We start from the raw sequence: 21,009 nt of genomic DNA, 5'->3' as shown, positions 1-21,009 counted from the left end.
TCTGCTTTAACTTCCAGGTGTTTCAGTCGAAGGAGATTCCAGAAAAGACATCATCACCTGAAGAATCGATCCGGATGACGAAAGGAATCACCATGGCAACTGCCAAAGCTGTTGCAGCTGGGAACTCATGCAGACAGGAGGATGTGATTGCTACAGCGAATCTGAGCCGCAAAGCAGTGGCTGATATGCTAACAGCTTGTAAGGTAAAGATTAATTTCCTCTCCTAATTTTTTAGGTTTCTATGTCCTTAAATTTAGTTTGTGTTTGTCTTTATCTGAGAAGTTAATGATTGTGAAAATTATGAAGTCTGACTAACATCCTATACCAGAAGGAGGGGGTTTCTATGCTATGTAAAAGAAATATGGATTAATACACACTGGTTTCTTTTTGGAGAAAGAGGATGGGGTTTTTTGATAGACACGAAACCTGCTTGAGTTCTTGTTTCTTTTAAACTGCAAGACAGACTCCGTACAAACAGTAGAGCATAAAAATAATGTAATGGTGACCTGATTTTAATATAGTTAGGAATTCTCTAATGGAAAAAATGTGCACATGTATTGTCAATATTCCTTTGCTTTCTAAACAAACTCATTGGTCTGCTGAATTCTTACTGTGCTTTTAAAGAGTATGTGTGCCTTTTGTCTTGTACTAAATATAATGCTCCTGTGAGCTGAACTTTTGGAATCTTTGAGACAGACAACTTTAAAGAAATAGGTCTGTAAAACTGTTTGCATGCATGGTACAGGGAGTAATGCAAAATATACTCATGGCTCACTTCCCTTCATGCTGAGGTAGGGAGGGATTATTCGTAATTAACAGGGGCAGGACCAGAAAGGGGTTTTACAAAGTTAATTCTTTGAGTTTTGAGCAGTGAAATTAGACAGCTCTTATTCGTAATCATCATTTAGGCATCTTTGCTCTTCAAGGTACAAATGACTATGAGAGAAGAATTAAGGCTTGGGCAGTTTGGCGGGTGTGGAGTTCAAAATTTAGTCAAATCTTTCCCTGCGTAGGTCCCCAGATCACTTTTTAGCTCCATTATGACTGGATGTAAGAATAGGACAGAGTTTAATTTTGTTTTTAAAATAATGATTCTGTACTTAAGGATGATGCAATGTGATTTTGAACATGATTTATGTATATATTGTCAATTGAAATCCTTATGTCATTTTGACCTTGATGGTTCTTGTATGTATTTAGCAGAGTACATCTGTTCCTGAACACTCTGCTTGCTTCAAGCTTTGATCCCCCACCCCAAAACACAGATAGTTGAAAGTATAGCTATAGTTCTGCACTGGAACCCAGAAGTCACCACATCTTGTATCATTCGGTCTCATATCATGCTTCTGTCGAAGTCCAGTACATGATGCTTCAAGGGAAGGTGAAAACACTCTCAGGTGCAGTTGTGGAATGATATAGGATCAATTAACACTGTGAACCATATTAGTTAAATATCCTTTGTAACTTTATGACCTGGCTAGTGTAGGTGCATATTCATATGGAGAAAAAACTGCATTTCACTCTGCAGATTCTCTGGATTACAGTTCTTCATATTTAAATTATATTTTTCAGCCTAATATTCTGCATTTTAGGTGTATGTTTTTGTATACTTTCAAATTAATGTTTCCTTTTTGTTTTCACTTTCACTCCTATTATTGCTATAATTTAACTTGGTGCTTCTCCTGCTCTGGTTCACAGATGGCCACAGGCCTGCAGAATAAACCATTTAGAGACCAAGCAGTGGGGAACTGGGATGTTGATAAGGGGCTGAGTATCCATGAGAGAATTGCCTTTACAAAACAATCTAAAGAATAAAAATAGCTGAGAATGATTTTACTTATCTAAAAGGACAGACTGAAAAGCAGTCTACCTGAGAGCTTGTTGGGTATGGTAGTCATTCTTTGGGCTAGGGCCTACCAGGTTAACATGGTAAGTGTGGCAAATCGTTATCACTTGAGTAGCAAGTTCTGATCCTTGAAGTCACCATTGTTATTGCTTGCAGATGACATTATTAATCTCTAGCCAGAAAGTTGGCTATGTGCCACAGAGCACCACCTTGAAAGCAGCAGAGTAGGAATAACAGCTGGAAGGCAGCCTGAAGCTGAAATCAGAAATAGTATGGTTCAGAACAGTGAGGATAAAAGCTTGCCCTCTAGTTAGCCCAGTGGATTTGGTTTTGGCCTCCTTACGTCCTTGGCGCTGGAAAAAATCATTAGGCAAGGAGAAACAAGTCTCTGAAAACACTGGAGAGAGGTGGAAAGTCTAGAAGACTAATCATAGGCATTATTTAAAACATGTGACCCAAAATTTGTCAAAACATCTGTCAGTCTTAAGTGTGACAAGGTTGGTGAGGTAATATCGTCTAACGGACAGTCAAGGGCCACTCTACCTTGAATGGTCCCTTAGAATATGTGCTAACTACTTATGCTAAACAATCTATTCCACCTTTCATTTAGCTGTGACTCTAGGAGTATCTTTCCCAGACCTAAAGAAGAACTCTGTGTGGCTTGAAAGCTTCTCTTGTTCACGGCTACAACTATACTGCATAGTCTTAAGTTTAAGTAACTTAATTATGTGTACCACATCCCCTTAGCCAGAGCTATATCAGTTAATGTTAGACAGCAATTTAAAATGGTTGGTAGAGAAGCTAGCCCTTCTACTTTTTGCACTTATGCTAGTGTGTTTTTATCCACTCATATACTTACTTTGGTAATAGATGAACTCAAGCTGTAGGAAGGAGTATCAGATCTCTTGTACAAAGTCATCTTATCTCTTTTTGAACATAAGAACAGCCATACTGGGTCAGATCAAAGGTCCATCTAGCCCAGTATCCTGTCTTCCCACAGTGGTCAATGCCAGGTGCTCCAGGGGGAATGAATAGGACAGGTAATCATCAAGTGATCCATCCCCTGTCACCCATTCCCACCTTCTGGCAAACAGAGGCTAGGGACACCATCCTTGCCCATCATGATTAATAGCCATTCATGGACCTATCCTCCATGAATTTATCTAGTTCTTTTTTTGAACCTTGTTATAGTCTTGGCCTTCACAGCATCCTCTGACAAGGAGTTCCACAGGTTGACTGTGCGTTGTGTGAAAAAATACTTTCTTTTGTTTGTTTTAAACCAGTTGCCTATTAATTTCATTTGGTGACCCCTCGTCCTTATGTTATGAGAAGGAGTAAATAACACTTTCTTATTCACTTTCGCCTCACCAGTCATGATTTTATAGACCTCTATCACATCCCCCCTTAGTCATCCTTTTTCCAAGCTGAACTGTCCCAGTCTTATTAATCACGCCTCATCTGGAAGCCGTTCCATACCCCTACTTATTTTTGTTGCCCCTTTTCTGAATCTTTTGCATTTCCAATATGTCTTCTTTTAGATGGGGCAACCACATCTGCACGCCGTATTCAAGATGTGGGCGTACCATGGATTTATATAGAGGCAATAGGATGTTTTCTGGGGTATTAAAAAAATTCCATGATAAATCTGAATAGCCACTTCTCTTGTACTCTAAGATGGTGAATAGGGAGCACCTGACTTTCTTTGCTATACCATCAAGGCAGCATGACACCTCCACAACTTGATCTTGTTGTGATATTTGACAAAATAGGGGTTTCTCATCGAATACGCAGCAATCCAATCTTCTGAATGTTTTGATAGGACTAATATTGTCAAATAATAAGCTAATAATGACACACATTATGTACCACTGCATGGAATGAAACCCACCAAAATGCATGTGTGTGAATAAAATATAGCATGAATTGTTATGTACAGTACACTTTGTGCTTCTCTAATGTCAAGGATATAAATGTACATTAAATTTCACTGCAACTTCCCTGAAGCAGAGGGGTTCAGCTCTGGGATATTTAAACAAGTCTATAGTAATTGTGCAATATGTAAATAATACACTGTCACTGGGGTTCTGTGGCCTGCAACATGCAGAAGGTTAGACTAGATCATGATGGTTCATTGTGGCTTCAAAGTCTGAGAGTCTGTAAGTGGGCATTTATCAATAGTTACCATTTGGAAAAAAAAAATATTGATTACAGTGCAATCTCAGGATCTCATCCTGTGGGTCCTATTAAACTTGGTGGAGACGCTTAACCGAAAGTACTCAAGGTTGGATCAGACCCAAAGATAAAAACAGATTTTGTCTTTATACCATGTGTGTAAAGTAATAACTCTGCATTAACTACTGGGAAATATTGATTTTTTTACTTTCTTACTGGTGACTCTTGTAGCAAAAATAGAAGGATATGAGAACTATCTAGGGCAGAGAGATGGTCATCTTAGTTATACAGTTGCAGTTAAAGATTGCACATCTTCTATCATATGGGGGTATGTCAGTACTTAGAATGTTAGCATTGTACACATACTGCTAACCCATAATGCTAGAAGCACTTGAACAGAGAATGGGGCATGATAGCAAAGAGGAACTGAGTGTGAAGAGGACAGGTACAACTGAAGTATCAAAAACAGGAGAGAAAAGAGGTGAAAGAGCAGAGATGGGCTCGTGGAATGGCAAGCAAGATGCCTGCCTGGATCTTGGGTTCAGTTTGCAGGTGCAAAGCAGAATTCCTTTATCACCTTGGGAAAGTACATATTTCTGTGCTACAGTTCCTCACCTGCACAACAAGGATAATAATGATCCCTTCTCCCATCCATTGTCTTGTTTGTGTAGATTCTTAGCTCTGTGAGACAGAAGATGGATGTGCGAGAGAGATGCCTTGTGGCTGTGGTCTCAATCTCACTTGGGAAATCCTAGACACTTCTGTGATATAAAAATAATTAATAATAATGAAACACAGTGTTGCCAATTGCAGCAGGAAAAATTGACCATAGAAATTCACAGGAGCAATAGAGGATAACTAAATCATTTGACCTGAGGAGAAAAAACAGAGTTGGGATACAGTATTTTTGAAGCTTTGTCCCTTATTGTTTGTCATTACTTTAGCATTCCCCCAGGTGTCTGAGACAATCTTGCTAATCAGAGTTGGGAATGCAAGAGAACATCAAACCATAGGCAGAAGGTTTGGGAAAAATCCTTTAAAAACTAACCTAAGCCACTTCCTCCACTTAAAGCAGAAAGAAATCCGTCCTTCCAGACTATTCTACAAGATGAGCAGTGTGTCTTGGTATAATACAATATGTCACACAGGAAGTAACTAAAACAAATTTCTGAGTTAACAATATTTCACAGATGAGGATATGAATTTATATAATATATATGCATTCTGTCCAAGAGACTTTCTGAGGAAATTCAATTTAATTTATATTGCAGGAAAACATTCTGATGTAAATGAACGAATAGGCTCTTTGTTAGTTTGCTGCTGGTTGAAGAACCTTTTGAATATGTATTCTTGATATAAGAACTAGGGCCTGATTCTGTTCCCAGGGCAGTAAATAGTTTTTTCATGGACTTCAGTGGGAGGCAGAATAGGCCTTAAAGATATTTTGATATGTTCAGTGTTTCTTCCAGAAATATTGTATTGTCTCAGTCAATTGTGTACCCTAAGGTTAATAGGAATACTTGGGCTTATCTTTGGTAGAAGTTTGAAGAAATTCTTGGTATCTAAGGGGTTTTGTAGCATCCGTCACCATAGTATTGAAGTATGTACAAAGTAAATTAAATGTGTGCAGAAACGTCACTGTTGGACTTCAAGGAGTTTCTGGACCTTTCTAAATTTGTTAATTCTCTCCAGTAGAATAGTCACCCAGCCTTAAATATGCCAAAAAAAAGCCCCAAAACAAACTCCAAAAAACTACTGTTCTGTTTACAAAGTAGGGAGCCGACGGTGTCTTTAGTGTAGGTTGTAGTGGTTGATGCTCAGCTGCTTTTCAACTAACCAGTAGGGGGAGCCCATTAACCAACTGAGTCTAATGTGACATCATCAGTTATGATGATAAGGAAAGAAAGAACTGATCAAAATGTACAAACAACCAAATTAATTTTAGTCCCAATTGCAAATGCCAGAAGACAAAAAGAAATTGGTAGAGGCATATTAGCAAAAGTGGGCAGGTGAGTTCAATAAAACTGCCCGAAAATAAGCATTTTAAGGCCTATTTTTAAAAATTAATACCAAGTTTAAACATGCTCCCAGTTGTAGTTTCCATTTTAGTAGTGGTGAATCTATGATGCAGGACTACTTCTGAATTTTTTTATTTTGCCCTCTAAATGATTCTACCGGTAGAAGATGCTTTTTTACTGCTTGTCATACATATTTAACCACATGAAATCTAATACTACGTATGACAGGTAGTTGTTGCTTTTAATCTCTATATCAAGCTCATGTCATTAATCAGCCCTTTGCTGCAGTATGTTTAAAAGACAGGCATGTTTCTTTGTAATCTTCCGTTTTCCCGTATACAGAATAATATTGGCCCTCAAAGCACTTTACAAAGAAGATCACCCTCATTATCTCCATTTTACAGAATGGGAAAGTTTTATGCACAGATGTAACCTGCCCAAGGTCACCCAGCAGGCCAGTAGCAGAGCTGAGAATAGACCCTGGATCTCTTAAGCCAGGGGTTCTCAAACTGTGGGTCAGGACCCCGAAGTGAGTCACAACCCTGTTTTAATGGGGTTGCCAGAGCTGGAGTTAAACTTGCCTGGGCCAGTGTTAGACTTGATGGGGCTGAAGCCTGAGCCCCATCGCCCAAGGACGAAGCCCAAGCCCCACCATCCAGGGTTGAAGCTGGAGCCCGAGGGCTAAAGCCTAAAGCTTTAGCCCTGGGTGGCAGAGCTCAGGTTACAGGCCTCCTGCCTGGGGCTGAAGCCCTTGGGCTTAGGCTTTGGCCCCCTGCCTGAGTGGCGGGGCTTAGGCTTCAGTCCCTGCCCCGTGGGGTTGTGTAGTAATTTTAGTGGTCAGAAGGGTGTGGCAGTGCAACGAAGTTTGAGAACCGCTGTCCTAAGCCCAAGTACAGTGATCTATCCACTAGGCTTCACTGTCTCTGATGTGGAGCCATACATTGTGTTCACTTTTGGGGGCTGCACAGAACACTCACATTTTAGATGGAAGGTCTGAAGGTTTGCGAGGGGGCAAGTTTTAAGGGGGATTTAAGGGTTCTAAAATCTGTAACGCTGTATGTATTTGTGGATGGAGAAACTATTGCTCAGACTTCTTTCATTTTCTTTCCTCTTTCTGTGTGTCAGTAGGAATATAGAGACGCCATCTTCCTTCTTATTAGCATCACTGCTTGTACGAAACTGCAGTACACGTCCCCCACAAGCTACTAGCTCAGTCCATTCCCAGAATCTGTTACAGTTACACCTAAAAAAACAACCAACTTGCTGCCTTTCTCCTTTGGACCTTTGCTGAGGCAGCTGTTTTGTTTGGGCTGATGGCAGGATGTGTACCTGATGCTGACCATGTCCAATGAAGAACGTTAAGAAAGAGTGAGCTGTTGCATCCTCAGAGTGAAGAATATGGTAACAGAAGGAAACTTCTTCGTAAATCCATTTTCACAGTTGAGGCTCTGCTGCTTTGGCAGGCCAGTTAAGCTACACCTTTACAACAGTGGTGACTTACTGGCTTGGATGTTATTTACAAATGATGGGAAATTGCTTTTTTCTGGCCTTTTTATGCCATTTATATCGTCTCCATCCATATGTCTGCTCCTCCCCACAATCTCTGCTTTGTAGTTTTTGAGTGTTAATATTGCTTTGTCTCCTTAGCAAGCTTCCTATCACCCAGACGTGAGTGAAGATGTTAGAGCGAGAGCGCTGCGATTTGGAACAGAATGTACCCTGGGATACTTGGAACTCCTAGAACATGTCCTCCTGGTAAGAAGGAGCCTATAGGCATGTATTGAAGCTTTGCCAAGAACAAATAATCCCACTGAGCCCTTTTCATAATCATTGCCAAGGTTAACTTTTTATTTGCTTGCTGCAAGCTCCTGAACAAATGGTTAACAATTTCTTAAAAAAGAGAGAAGGGAATCTGGAAGTGTTTGCATAGAGTTCTCTTCTGGAGTTTACTTTATCATGAGTCAGTGAAAGCATCACCGCATCTAAAAATGGGCCCCTTTAAAATCATACGTTGGTGTTCTCCAGTGGGTCTCTCTCTTAACCTCATGTAGTAGAACACACACCAATCACCGAAAACACCAATGTTGTGAAAATCACTGTGGGAGCACTACATTCACATGCTTGCCTGATCCTATCCTGAGGTAAGCAAAGGAAATGGCTATCCGAGGCCATCGCCAAGCCCCACCTAAAAGCTCCCCAATTCTATCAGTTTTTTCACTTAAAGTCTTGTGACTAACTTGCTGCACTCTGAAGCCGTGAATACTGAACTTTGTATGCTTTTCAGGAATCTGAACACTTATCTGGTAATATTGTAGCATTGTTTCAACATGGGCATTCCACACACATTGAAGCATGGGGTGTGTAAGAACAAAGGTTTAATAAAATATCCAACTTTCTCAAGTTGACTTGCAGCTGCAGTCATCATGTGCGCTTCCTCTGAGAAGCTACTTTTTAGTGGCTGGTGTGGGACATAGGCCTCCTGGGTAGAAATACATTGCAAGGCAGAGATTTTAGTGTGTCTAGTTAAATTAAATTAATGACTGTGTGCAGGAATACAGATAAAGTAAAAAAAATAGAGGCCCGATTATATTAACACTTGTCCACTAGCAAGGAAGATAATGTAAGAAAAATTAAATTTGTTAAATCTCATTACTGGAACTTGCCCAGCAGGGAATAATTTGCATTTAGAAGTCTTGTGTATTTTTAGTACAGTTGTACTTGGGGAAATTTGTCATGTTTTATCCAGTCTATTGAACATTGCAGTATCTGACTCAACATTATGCATCTTAACAGAACAAAAAGAAAAGGAGTACTTGTGGCACCTTAGAGACAGCTTATGCTCAAATAAATTGGTTAGTCTGTAAGGTGCCACAATTGCTCCTTTTCTTTTTGCGGATACAGACTAACACGGCTGCTACTCTGAAACCTGTCATTTAACAGAGCAAAAGACTAATCAGATTTTGCTTGATCCTACTCCTTCATCTTTTGCCTTTCACTTCTCCCATCTATTCCATTTTCTTAGCAGAGCAGCCTTTCTTACTTCTAGCAGCTTCACTTACAAGGCCTGAGTCCACTGGGGAAATTTACCCAAAAATGCCAACTGACTCGAGCCATGTGTAGACTGGGTTTAGGTTTCAAGCCCATGCACACAAAGCCAAAATTAGTGAGCATAAAGTCTGTGTAGAAATGAAGATGGATAAGATGATGTCACCATTTTAACTGCTTCCAGGAAGCTGGATAGAAATGGCTACTTAAGTTCACAGTGTATTCCTTGTTAAAAAGTTGGTTGCACCCCAGAACTGTAAATAGAATTGTGCTGGATGTTGTTTAGTAGCAAGTACAGAAGGACTGTCATTTTCCAGTGAGGATGGCCAACTTTGCTCTACCCAGGACATTAACCTCTACCTTGGGGCAGTTTCCCCAAAATTCTAACTGGTTGGAGCTGTAGCATAGAATCGGCTTACGCAGCCCGTGCAGGTTTGTTTAATCAAATAATTTCCTTGACACAGGATGATAGTTAGCAAGTTTGGACACGGTTATTCAGAAGGTGATGGCAAGGCAACTTTCAAGCCAGCGAGAGTCCATACACTTCTTAATCTCTCTGTCTGGTTTAGTATGCTGAGCTGGTGCATTAGTTTATGATCTCATAGCAACAGGACTGGTTGGCATCAGACCTTTCAGCTCATTCGTCTTATTGACAGCTGTTGATATGAGTGCTAACAATGTCTTGTTGAGCCTGATGGCTGTGGACAAGATTGCTTGAGTGAGTCTGTTGACATTGAGAGAGATCAGAGAGCATGATGTTTGGCAGTCAGAGCCCTTGAAAATACCATCCTCTAAAGGTTTACGGTTTAGTGAGCATAATAACCAGGAATCCACATGCCAAAAACTCACTCTGTGCTGGGACTATGAAGTGTAAAGTGCATGTTACTGACTTGAGGGCTCATGTGCAAGCAATACGGCTGTGACATTCTTGTGGATTATCAAATTATCTAGGGGATAAACACTCAATCTTGTAATCAAAAGTGTTGTTAGGTGACCTGTGTGAAGTGGTCTGTGTGATCGTACCCCATTTCCCAATGGACATGTGCACATTTGAGTATGAGTCAGTGTCCAGAGAGGCGCACTCAGGAAGAGGGTAAAAGATGGAACTATCCTCTCCTACCTTCAGAAAGCTCCTGTAGATCAGGGTTGAGACGCACTGGCAGATCAGCGTGTGAGACGCTTTTGCTCTATGTCCATTCTGTATCTCTGCTTTGGGTAAATACAGGACTTCAGTCACCAGCACCTGTCACGAGTTCTAAATACACTTACAGAAAGGTAATTGGAAAACCTTAGAGTTTGTGCACTTATACCCACTCATTTAATTGCCACTTTGTTGCCATTGTCAAGGGTAGTACTGATGTTACAGACTGTTTCCGCAGAAGAAAACGTGGTGCTTTGCTGCGGTCATGATCACACTGTATGTGTTTTTGGAAATTTCAGCTGTGTGGGAAGGTTAGCTCTGAAAGGCACAATAGTACTGTCTGCTGGGTTGAAGGAGTCTCAGACAGGGCCCTGATTACAGCCCTCATTGTTCCAAAAGGTATTCATTTTGTTAATATGGCAGCAGATTGCTTGGCTATTGAGGATTCAGGTACTTATATTTACTATGGAAACGGGGCTCTTCAGCCTTCGGCTCTGTGAAACTCAGGGATTCATGTGACTGTTAAAAACCTAGCACCTAGGTTTCTTTAGCATCTTCTGGCACAGTAATGAATGAGGAAATGCGCCATCAATTTCTACATTTGTGTGTCGGTCCTTTTACTGCAGAGCTCACCAGCACTAGAGGAACGATGAGCTTGGAAGGAAAGCCAAATTCTTCTAGAATTATTGAAAACTATATTTGAAATTTCTGATATATTTTGGCACTGAGAGCCAGGGAAGAATTGCTCTGTCAAACTTCACTAGTGCTTGTGAATGACACTAAGTTTTAAAACGACTCCATCTACATGGGGATGCCCAAAATTAAAGCCACATAATTCTTACTGTCTTGGGACCACTCCTCATCTCCCTCAAAAATTAACTTGATTGCAACACCCAAAAGTGTACTAGGCACTCTACAGATGATAAAGAAAACATGGTCTTTGCCCCCAAAGTACTTAAAATCTGTTGACAGATATTTTATTGTGGGGAATAAATCTTAATTTGTAATAAGGATAGTTGGAAGAAACAGTGACAATGCTGGTAGTGTAAAACATATAGTTTTGTACCCTGTTTATCCATGTAGTTTACATTTCTCCCTAAAATGAAAATGCAACACGAAGCACTTGGCTTGCATTTTAATTTGGTTAAATGTTCTTCATTAATAGATTGACATATGAGATCGTGTGTCAAATATTGAGTACTTCCAGAAACAGCTCTGTGGAATACTTTCACAATGATAGGCAGCTTTGCTTTCCTAGCATGGGCTAGATGCCTTACACAATCTCTCAGCCAGTCTGCTTGGGGGTCTTTATTTTAGTTTTGCTTCTGAATTGTGGGCATTTTTCTGTAGACTCAGATTGTTTTTGTTTTTTTTCCCTAGCGTAGCATTAGGACTTCATCTAATTTATTGGGAACTTGCGGTGTGTATGTTCTGTGAAACCTTAGCCTCTAATTCCTAATTAATTTTTATCTTTTTATAGATTCTTCAGAAGCCAACCCCAGAATTGAAGCATCCGTTGGCTGCCTTGTCAAAGCGGATTGCTGGTGCTGTGACAGAGCTTATCCAGACAGCAGAAGCAATGAAAGGTAGGTCTGACAACCCACTTAGTTAATACACAGAGTTGTTCACGTTCCAGAAATGACAAGGGACATTAAATATTTACCTGGATGTTATTTTCATAGTTAGTTTTTGATATTTAAAAACTTCATGATTCCCTTGCCCACCTCCACTTGCTCTGGTACAACTTAATTGCACAAAAATGTTGTTATTGGCTGCTCTCCCCCAGCAATGGATTTGAGATGGGTCACCAGCCTCATTCTCCACAGCAAGAGAACCTGCACAATAGTTTTTAAGTATAGTTTGCACTAGGGCTGTTGATTAATCACAGTTAACTCACGCGATTAACTCAAAAAAAGAATTGATTAAAAAAATTAATCGCGATGAATTGCACTGTTAAACAATAGAATACCAATTGAAATTTATTAAATATTTTGGAAGTTTTTCTACATTTTCAAATATATTGATTTCTATTACAATACAGAATACAAAGTGTACAGTGCCCATTTTATATTATTTTTATTATTAATATTTGCACTGTAAAAATGATAAACAAAAGAAATAGTATCTTTCAATTCACCTCATACAAGTACTGTAGTGCAATCTCTTTATTGCGAAAGTGTAACTTACAAATGCAGATTTGGGGGGGAGTACATAACTGCATTCAAAAAGAAATCAGTGTAAAACTTTAGAGCCTACAGGTCCACTCAGTCCTACTTCTTGTTCAGCCAATCGCTAAGACAGAAAAGTTTGTTTACATTTATGGGAGATACTACTGCCTGCTTCTTATTTACAATGTTACCTGAAAGTGAGAACAGCATTCACTGTGAGACTCTATTCCTGTAACCAAGCTCAGGCTGCTGGGATTAACAAAGGTGTAGAATGCCCAGAATAGTTCCACGGTGCGTGACCCCACCAGTACAGCTCTACAGGTGAAATCTTTGTTTCTCTATGACAGGTAGTCTTCCCCTTTGAGGGTACTAGTGCATAATGGTCAGCCAATCCCATCATGTGGTGTGGCCCTTTAAGGTTTTTAAAATCCAGTGTATATATTGATGTGTACACAAAAAGCCTAGGAGATATTGACAGAAAGGATCTGCTCCCACCCAACCAGTTGGGGATGAGCTGAAAGACAGGGACCAGAATAAATGCTGCCTCCTTCCTTATAGTTGGGCACACACTAGCAGGAGATCACTGAACCCTCTGAGCCTGAGGACTAATTGGGGTGTGGGAAAGGGCCAGTGGAGGCAGAAGCTGGCTAAGGTCCTACAGCTGGCTAAAGTACACCTTGCTCCAGGAGAGCTCGGGACTCCTGGCTGAAGGAGGGAGGTAACAGCTACCTGAATTACCCAACTCCAGGGGGAGGGCTGGACTCCTGCCTCATGACGAGATGGTGACTGATGTATATGCTGCTGCAGAAGGAGGGCTGGGGACTTCTGGCTGAAGGAGGAGGTAATAACCGTCTGACTTGCCCGGCTCCAGGGAAGCAGTTCTGGGACCAGTGTTCCACAAGAGGAACAGGAAACTGAAGAGGAGCCCAGGGAGGGGTGAAAGACCTCTTGTTTACCTTAACTTGGGACTGTTGTGGAAGGTGGTCGTTGTTTTGAGACTTTGAGTACCCCAGAAGGGGATCAGATTTTCAAGTGACCTGACCATGAAGCTAAGCCAGAGAACATCCAGATGGAGGTGATTAACAGGAGGAGGCAAACAAGGGGATGGCCCAGCAGCCACACACACAGCCATACAGGCTGGTGAAGTGATTCTGTGGATGTGGGTTTGACTTGGGGCTGGGCCCCATGATACTCCCATACAGCTACAGCATATGGTCTTCAAAAATCTGTCACAATTTTGTTGTGTCTGATATGTCTTCCACGACATTCTAGCCTCCTCTTTCATATACTTTGTCACAGTCATCTGTAAACCATTGAGAATGAAGCCATCACACAGGTGCATTCAGGAGCCCTAAGAGCAGAGGACAAAATGTAATTGAAGTCCCACAAAATTATCAGTAGAATGGCAACTGGATGAACAGTGCTTTTCCTCCTGCCGGCCTGGAGGCCTGTGGTTCTACCAGTCCTCAAGGGCAGACAAATAGGTCCGTTGCCCTTCTGGGGTCATTGTGTCCCAACTTCAAATCAAGTCAGCTCATTACAAAGTTACATCCAACCTCCAGTGCTGATGCAAACACCTCAGTCCAGACTCCAGAGTGCATCCAACCTAAAGTGTACAGGATGTTCTGGAAGCATTGTTCAATGAGCACATTTACATGACCAGCAAATAGACACATAAATTCTTTAATATTACAGGCAATGTAACATGAAAATCATTTCAGTGCTACTTATTCTTATTTTAGAAAAAGGATATCTAGTAAAACTACATTTGTTTGCTTTTCCTGTCATAAGTTTGGCATATAATTGTCCTGATTTGAGCTGTAATGTAATATCAGTCTCACCAGAGGGTTAAAAATAATTCTCTTCTATGTGAGTTTTCTACACCATTCCCGGTAAGTTGCAGAACTTTGAAGTGAGCTGCCTCTGAGCATTTGTTTTGTGAGGTCTCCAAAAGTGTAAGATCTTTCCTCTCCAAAAAGATGTTCAGCCTTGTATTTGTAGGAGAAACTTGCTTATTGGCCTTATTGGCACTGGGATTAAAACAGCACTGTTCACTCTCGTGTTTTCTGTGGATGGGCGCTAACCGTGTCTCCCTAGCCGCTGTAGATGGGGACTTTACTGAGAACTGTTAGTCAGACCATGACCTCCTGGGTAGTCTAATGCATCCTCTGTGCTCTTTTTGTCACAGTTCTCAAACAGTGCATCTGTCTGCCTTGGTCAAGGAAAGCACACTAGAATCTTTCTGAGTAACAACTATGATTAAAGCTGGTTGGATGATAAATTGTTCAGCACCCAGTGTAGACATGGCCTTTCAAGGAGCAATTTAGAGTTACTTTTCTTACAAGCCACTTCCATAATAGAACGTAATGGCTAAGTGCTCTTTCCATTCTGACTTGTGTTTTGCAGTCACTGGCTTAAATTATAGTATTTTATGCCATTAATGGTATTAAAGTGAGGTCTCCATATACACACACTGTATATTTTGCACATAGTTTTGAGGTGTGACAGGGCATCAGCTTGGTCAAAAGGCACTAACAATGCTATTGAAGTTATTGTCTTCCCCTCTATTAATTTCAGGCACGGAGTGGGTGGATCCAGAGGACCCAACAGTCATTGCTGAGACAGAGCTACTGGGGGCTGCAGCTTCAATTGAAGCTGCAGCAAAGAAGTTAGAGCAGTTGAAACCACGAGCCAAGCCAAAGGTGAGTGTCCATCTTCCATGTTCTTTTTAAAGTTAATGCCGCAGAAATGCAAATAACTGGTATTGTGAGGAGCTGAGTGCTATAGATCAAGGTGATGGTTGGAATAATCAATCCCTACATTGTCCTCAGCTGGTGCCAGTAGAAGCTACACTTTTCAGACAAGCTAGGTGTGACTTACCACAAAGGCACAAGATATTTGGTGGCTCTTTCAAGTGGTGGGCATGCGAGTAATAGATTTGGATATGGAGGGGAAGGAAAGGAAATTCTTAGGAAAAGCTTTTTCAAGTTACAAGATAGTTATTGTTTGTTCATTCACTTTTCTCTGTCCAAAAAATCTTTTCTGATGTGAAAGATCATTCTTGTTCCTCAGTTTCAGAGACTTTTGGGTCCCGCTCACTCAATCTTCTGTGTGTGTGCATTTACTATGGTAGGTTGTGGCCAAAAGATCTTATCAGATCAACACACAGTATTTGACTTGTAGCAAACAGGTGTCTCCTTTTCAACTCTTTGTTTAAAATATAAACTGATTCTTCTGTGCTTATTTTCTCTTAATTCTATAAAAGGGAAATGTATAAATGAAGGTGCCATATGAATGCTTATGTAGTCTCATATTTTTGTGTGTTTCAGATATGTCCATGAGAATATTTTTAAGTAAAATGGAATTAACTGCTTGCACATGGGTCAGAGGAATTATGGGGCAATTATTATAACCTGAAGTAGTTAGTGTACCTGCACAGTTCAGGGAGTGGGGGCATGACACAGAATCACTTCACTCCACAGTGTAGACCCCCTGGCAAGTTTTGAAATAAATCTCCATGAGACATAGAACTGGGCCTCTTTTAATAAAAATAAGGCCTGCCATTAACTTCAGAAAGCAATGCCATGGTCATGTCCTTTTCTCAGCAGCTTCAGAGTTACCCGACTTTGTTCTAAGCAGATGAGGGAGGAGTCTTTCCAAGCAAGCAGGTTCTAAAGGTCATTCAGTGTCAGACCATTGTTGTCAGGGGATTGTGGTATTTTCTGTCATTCAGGAGCATAAGATTAAGACGGTTTTTAATAGCCTCACAAGATGGGCTGTGGTGATGCCCACTGCTTGAGGAATTTTTCTTTCAGTGCGGAGAATGAAGTCCACGAAAGAGCAATGCTTTTTTTTGTTCTATGGGTTTTGTAATTGGTACATTCATTTTTTGTGAAGAAAGAAAGTTGCTTGTAATGAGATTATATAAAGCAGAGGATTGAGACTGGAAAAGTCCTTTAACACCTTTTCTACACAACCACTACACAACAGAATATCTGAGTTGCCCAGTAACCTTAAAACCATTCTCCTACTAACATCTAAACCATTCCAGTGGCCACTGTCATTTAAAAATGAATACAAATTCTACACCTGCTCCTCATTTAACATGTTAATTTGAGCATTCAGTCTGCTGGTGCTTTATTGGGCTCTTTCTTTGTCATTTTGTGGAAAACACATTCATATCTCTGGATTTATATTTCATTTTGCAATAAAACTTTCTTTCCATTGCTCGTAATTCAATTTATCTTTCACAAACATTTACTGTAATGCAAGTGAAAGGTACTGGAATGACCCCACTTTATATTTCAAGCCCTCTGTTTATCCACAGAGCAGAGAACAGCATCAAAGTGTGCTTCCTATCTCTGGCCCATCAATGTGTTTCAACACAGATCAGGAGATACTGCCTGTAGGGGGAAGAATGTTTTCGGTAGCTCACTCTTAGATGTTTCAATCTTAAACTTCTGTATCAACAAGGCATCTCTGTCACTCAAATCTAAATTTGTAATTAGTAATCTCAAATCTAAATTAGTAATTAGACAACAACTGTTCTCTTATACACAGTCCACCAAATACAGAAACATAAAAACTGCTATATTGGATCAGACCAATGGTCCATCTAGCCCAGTATCCTGCGTCTGGCGGTAGCCATTAGCTTCAGAAAAAAGTTGCTGGAGAGCCTGTAATAGGCCCCGGCCTGCAGGGAAAGTTTCTTCCTCACCCCTCTTAATTAGAGGTGGATTTACACTCTGAAGTCTGAGGGTCTGGATCCCTTCCAAAATTCTTGGGGTTTTGTGGGGTTTTTTGCTTGTTTGTTTTAATCCTTATTATTTGATCTCTGTCTATGTTCCAGTTTATTAATATAATAGAAATGAAACAATAAAGCTAACACTTGTTCTAATTTTGTAATTGAGCTGCACTAGTTTTGTTCCATCTCTGTATTTTATTCCATTTCCCTTATCTTTTTGTTGTGCCCCCACCCCATTGCATCTCTGCACCACATACCTCCCATTGCTGTCTTAATAAAATTAAGACGTCTAGAGTGGGGCAGCAACTTTCCACTGCAGGAGGATCATTCCTTTCTCAAAAAGAAAAGGAGGACTTGTGGCACCTTAGAGACTAACAAATTCTGTTAAGGAACTCCTGTCCATGTTTTATTGCACAATGTACGTTCTTTCTGAATTAAACACAACAGCCTGGCTACCGAGCAGATACAGTCTCTCACCGTTCAAAAGCTTAAATGCTCTGACTACTAGTACAACGTCCAGTTGATGTTTTAGAACTTGTCTTGTTTCTGAGATTGTGTATCTAAAGGTATTTTGAGGAAGACCTTCCTTATCTGTTCCTCCTTCAGGTGTAATGCAAACTGTCTTGGATTTTAATTGTGGTGTTCAATGGGGAAAATGGTCTGCTGAGCTGTACAAACTTTTCTGTTCGTTTTATAAAACAGGTTATAGTAGGTGGTATGTCCTTTACAACACAGTTATGGATTTACACTGATTGTGGTGTCTTTTTTGGTGGGTTGAATATCTTCTGCTTTGGGGCCTTATATTGCCTGTTCTAATATAATATGGTCCTTGATCTGTAAAGATACCACCTGGTACAAAATAACTACCCAAAAGAGCAAGTTAAAAAAAGGAAAAGAAAAAGTGGTCTCTGTACTTATTTTATGGAATTAAAAATGACATGTTTCATTAACTCTTACAATGGAAGAAATAGTTATAGGAAAACAATGTTGTGGCTTAGGTACATCACCAGAGACCATTGCTGTATGTGCATTATGTTCCTGTTGGTGCACTCTTCATGCCTCCATGCAGGCTTATGCCTTCAAACACAAGGCAAGGGGTTGCGTCTTTAGCAGTCGATAACAGTTCCCTGCTGTTAGCCTTCAGCAGTGTGTCTTTCCCCCGCCCCCCAAGATGAATCAAACCTGGATGCCTTTTCTGCGGGGCTCTGTGTGATATGTTTGATATATTAGGTTGTTATTTAATCCAACTATATATCAAACATATTCCTATAGTGTCCTGCCCTGTCTCCGGGGGTTTATAAAGTAGTATAAGGCAATATGAAGGAATACTTTAAATCACAAGCAGATTTAGAAGACTTTCCTGCAGACTCTCATTCTAATCTGATTTTTTTAAAAACATATACTATGAAGTGCTCTTTTTAATAGGGTTGTTCTTGGGGAGATGTGTAAGTTGCATAGGTTCATTTATAATGGGCAGCAGCCATGCAAGTACTGAATCTCATAGAAGTTGTCTCTTGTGTTTACCTGGCTGTGTGCAGTAACTTACCCTTGTTGCTGTCTCTTTATTAAATTGAAGCTGAGAGGCACTTCAGAAGAAACGTGGTTTGTCTTTCATGACTGTTGGCAACAAGTTAATGGTGGTTCACTCATTTTTCTACTGATCCTGAACCTATTCATGCTGTCCATTACATTGGAAGGACGTGTAGGAAACTGGTTAAAAGTAAGGAAATACAAAAATATCTGTATCTAACTCCTTAAAAAATAACAGCATGGTATTTTTGTCACCGTTTTGTGACAATGTTTTATCCTAAACCATTTTGTAGTCGGCCCAGTAATTTGTATGTATTTTTTGTGATCTCATGTGGCAGACTCTCTCTCCCTTCACCTACCTGCAGATCACAGAATCATCAAAGCATAGGATGACTCTTATTAGCCTAAGTTTGTGCAAATAGATGTTGACTTCGATTTTTTTAAAACATTATTAAGTCTCGTGAGCTTGGTTTTTAAAGTGACCCAAATTGCCATCTCAAGGGACTAAAGATATAAACAGTGGAATTTTGTGTCACATATGTCAGGAAGTCTGGTTTCATGTTCATGCATTCTGAGAACTGCATAATTTGAGAGCAGTATTGATGAAAATGAACAAAAACAATTTGTGACACAAAAAGATTAGCCAAATGACATTGGACAGTGACTCCTCCTGTAGGACTTGTTGCGCTGCTCAGTCTTGGATTGTATATGTAGTGAAAAGTTTGGACCTCTCATTTTGAGGTATACCCTTCAAACCACACTGCTAAGGTGTAGGTGAAAACAAGTATGGACCTTTTGTTGTGCCCAGCAGGATGTGCAAGCTAGTTGTGCTCCAAGACCAGCATGAGGGGTGGGTAAGCATGCCCACAAGCATGACTAAGCAGTAGTTGTCCTCTGCACTGAGCGGTGTCTCAAGCCCTCTGTGTGTCCACTTTTTACTTGTGTGTCCAGGACAAAAATAATGGGAAGGAATGGACAGAGTGGACCTGTTGAAGAAAATAGCAGAGTAAGATCAGTTCCCCCTCTGGTTATGTGGAGGTGCTGCATAGGACTGGTCAAAAGTTTCCATTGAGAGTGGTTTTCGAAAAACCAAATTTACCCTGGCAAGCATCTGCTTTCCACAGAAAATGTTTGACTTCTAGCTGGAAAACAGAAAACTGGCAAGTATTCAGATAACTGAAAAATTTGCGGTTTAGTTTTTTGAAAAAGTCAAGATTTTCTGCTGAAAACGTGAGTAAAAACCAGAAAATTTGTTTTCGTAGAAACTTTCTGCAGAGGGAAAAACCTGTTTTCCAGGCAGCTCTAGTGCTCAGCTATCCATTCCCATGATAGGTCTTATGCCTGCCCCTAGTATCAGCACCTTAGTAGCTGCACCATAGCTTTCTCAGTGATGCGAGATGTGATTTCCCTGCAATTCTTTTTCAACTAGTCATTTTTACATTGTGTTTATATGTACAACACTGAGCACATCATGCTATGCTGAATGAATCCCATGCGGGTACTTTTCTTCCCCATCTGGGGTTGGTTCTCTGGAAACTTGTAGAATATTTTGAGAAGGTGTTTCATGTTGTAGAGGTATTTCTAATTCAGTAGTTAAGGGCTAATTGAAAAGCTTTCTAGCCCTGATCTAGATATCCATATAGTAAAGCCATGGCAGTGAACATTTTATTAGGCTGTGTGAATAAATAAAATCCATCATAAAAATAGTTGCTGAATTGTTCGCTGATTCAGTAGATAAATTAGAGTTAACTTCCTTACAGCACGGCCATTTAAAGAATAGTGCAGATACTACTATTGATATAAAGAAGTAAAATAGCTCTCAGCTCATGGACGCTTCCACAGGTTTGGATACAGGCTCCATAATTCCAGCTCAAGACAGTATTTTTCTTAAAAATCAGTGAATGAAAACTGTACTGTGACACATCAGAGAGGCAAAAGCAAAAGGTAGATGGAGCTGTGTACTAACCTTCCTTTACTTGGGACTTGAATTCGGATTTCAGCTGTAATCAAGATGGAATTGCTGGTCTTTACTTTCTCTACAGTGGACTTTGGCCCTTGTCCCCAAACCAGGAGATATTTGGGTGAAGTTGGCACTGCATTCTCTGTAGAGGCCCACAACTGGAAAGAGCAGCGTTGCAGTGCAGTGGCAGAAATATGTGCTGCAACTTGTCCACTGTCCGCTTCCATGAAGCTTGGGCGGTTTTTTTGTGTGCTAATAGATTTTCACTTCAAGAGAGCCAAATTTACCTAAGTGTGTTTTCAAAAAATGATACCAACTGAGCTAAATATAGTCCCTCTGGGCTACAAATTGTGCCCTTGTGTTAGTGGTCAAAGTAAGAGATTAA

General features: G+C 40.3%; 1 protein-coding gene across 3 annotated transcripts in view; it reads left to right on the top strand.

Annotated features, from left to right (window-relative positions):
- The window catches only part of TLN2 (talin 2), a 346,170-nt gene that overhangs the window by 305,909 nt on the left and 19,252 nt on the right, over nt 1–21,009 (top strand). For all 3 annotated transcript variants that reach the window (XM_073303618.1, XM_073303619.1, XM_073303617.1), the window contains 4 exons: nt 18–203; nt 7,684–7,791; nt 11,703–11,808; nt 14,968–15,092. In XM_073303618.1, coding sequence (XP_073159719.1) covers nt 18–203; nt 7,684–7,791; nt 11,703–11,808; nt 14,968–15,092 — 525 coding nt within the window. The remainder of the gene's footprint in view (nt 1–17; nt 204–7,683; nt 7,792–11,702; nt 11,809–14,967; nt 15,093–21,009) is intronic.

The sequence above is a fragment of the Lepidochelys kempii genome, chromosome 10, assembly GCF_965140265.1.
Source record: "Lepidochelys kempii isolate rLepKem1 chromosome 10, rLepKem1.hap2, whole genome shotgun sequence".
Classification (NCBI taxonomy): domain Eukaryota; kingdom Metazoa; phylum Chordata; order Testudines; family Cheloniidae; genus Lepidochelys; species Lepidochelys kempii.
This window is presented reverse-complemented; position numbering and strand designations above follow the sequence as displayed.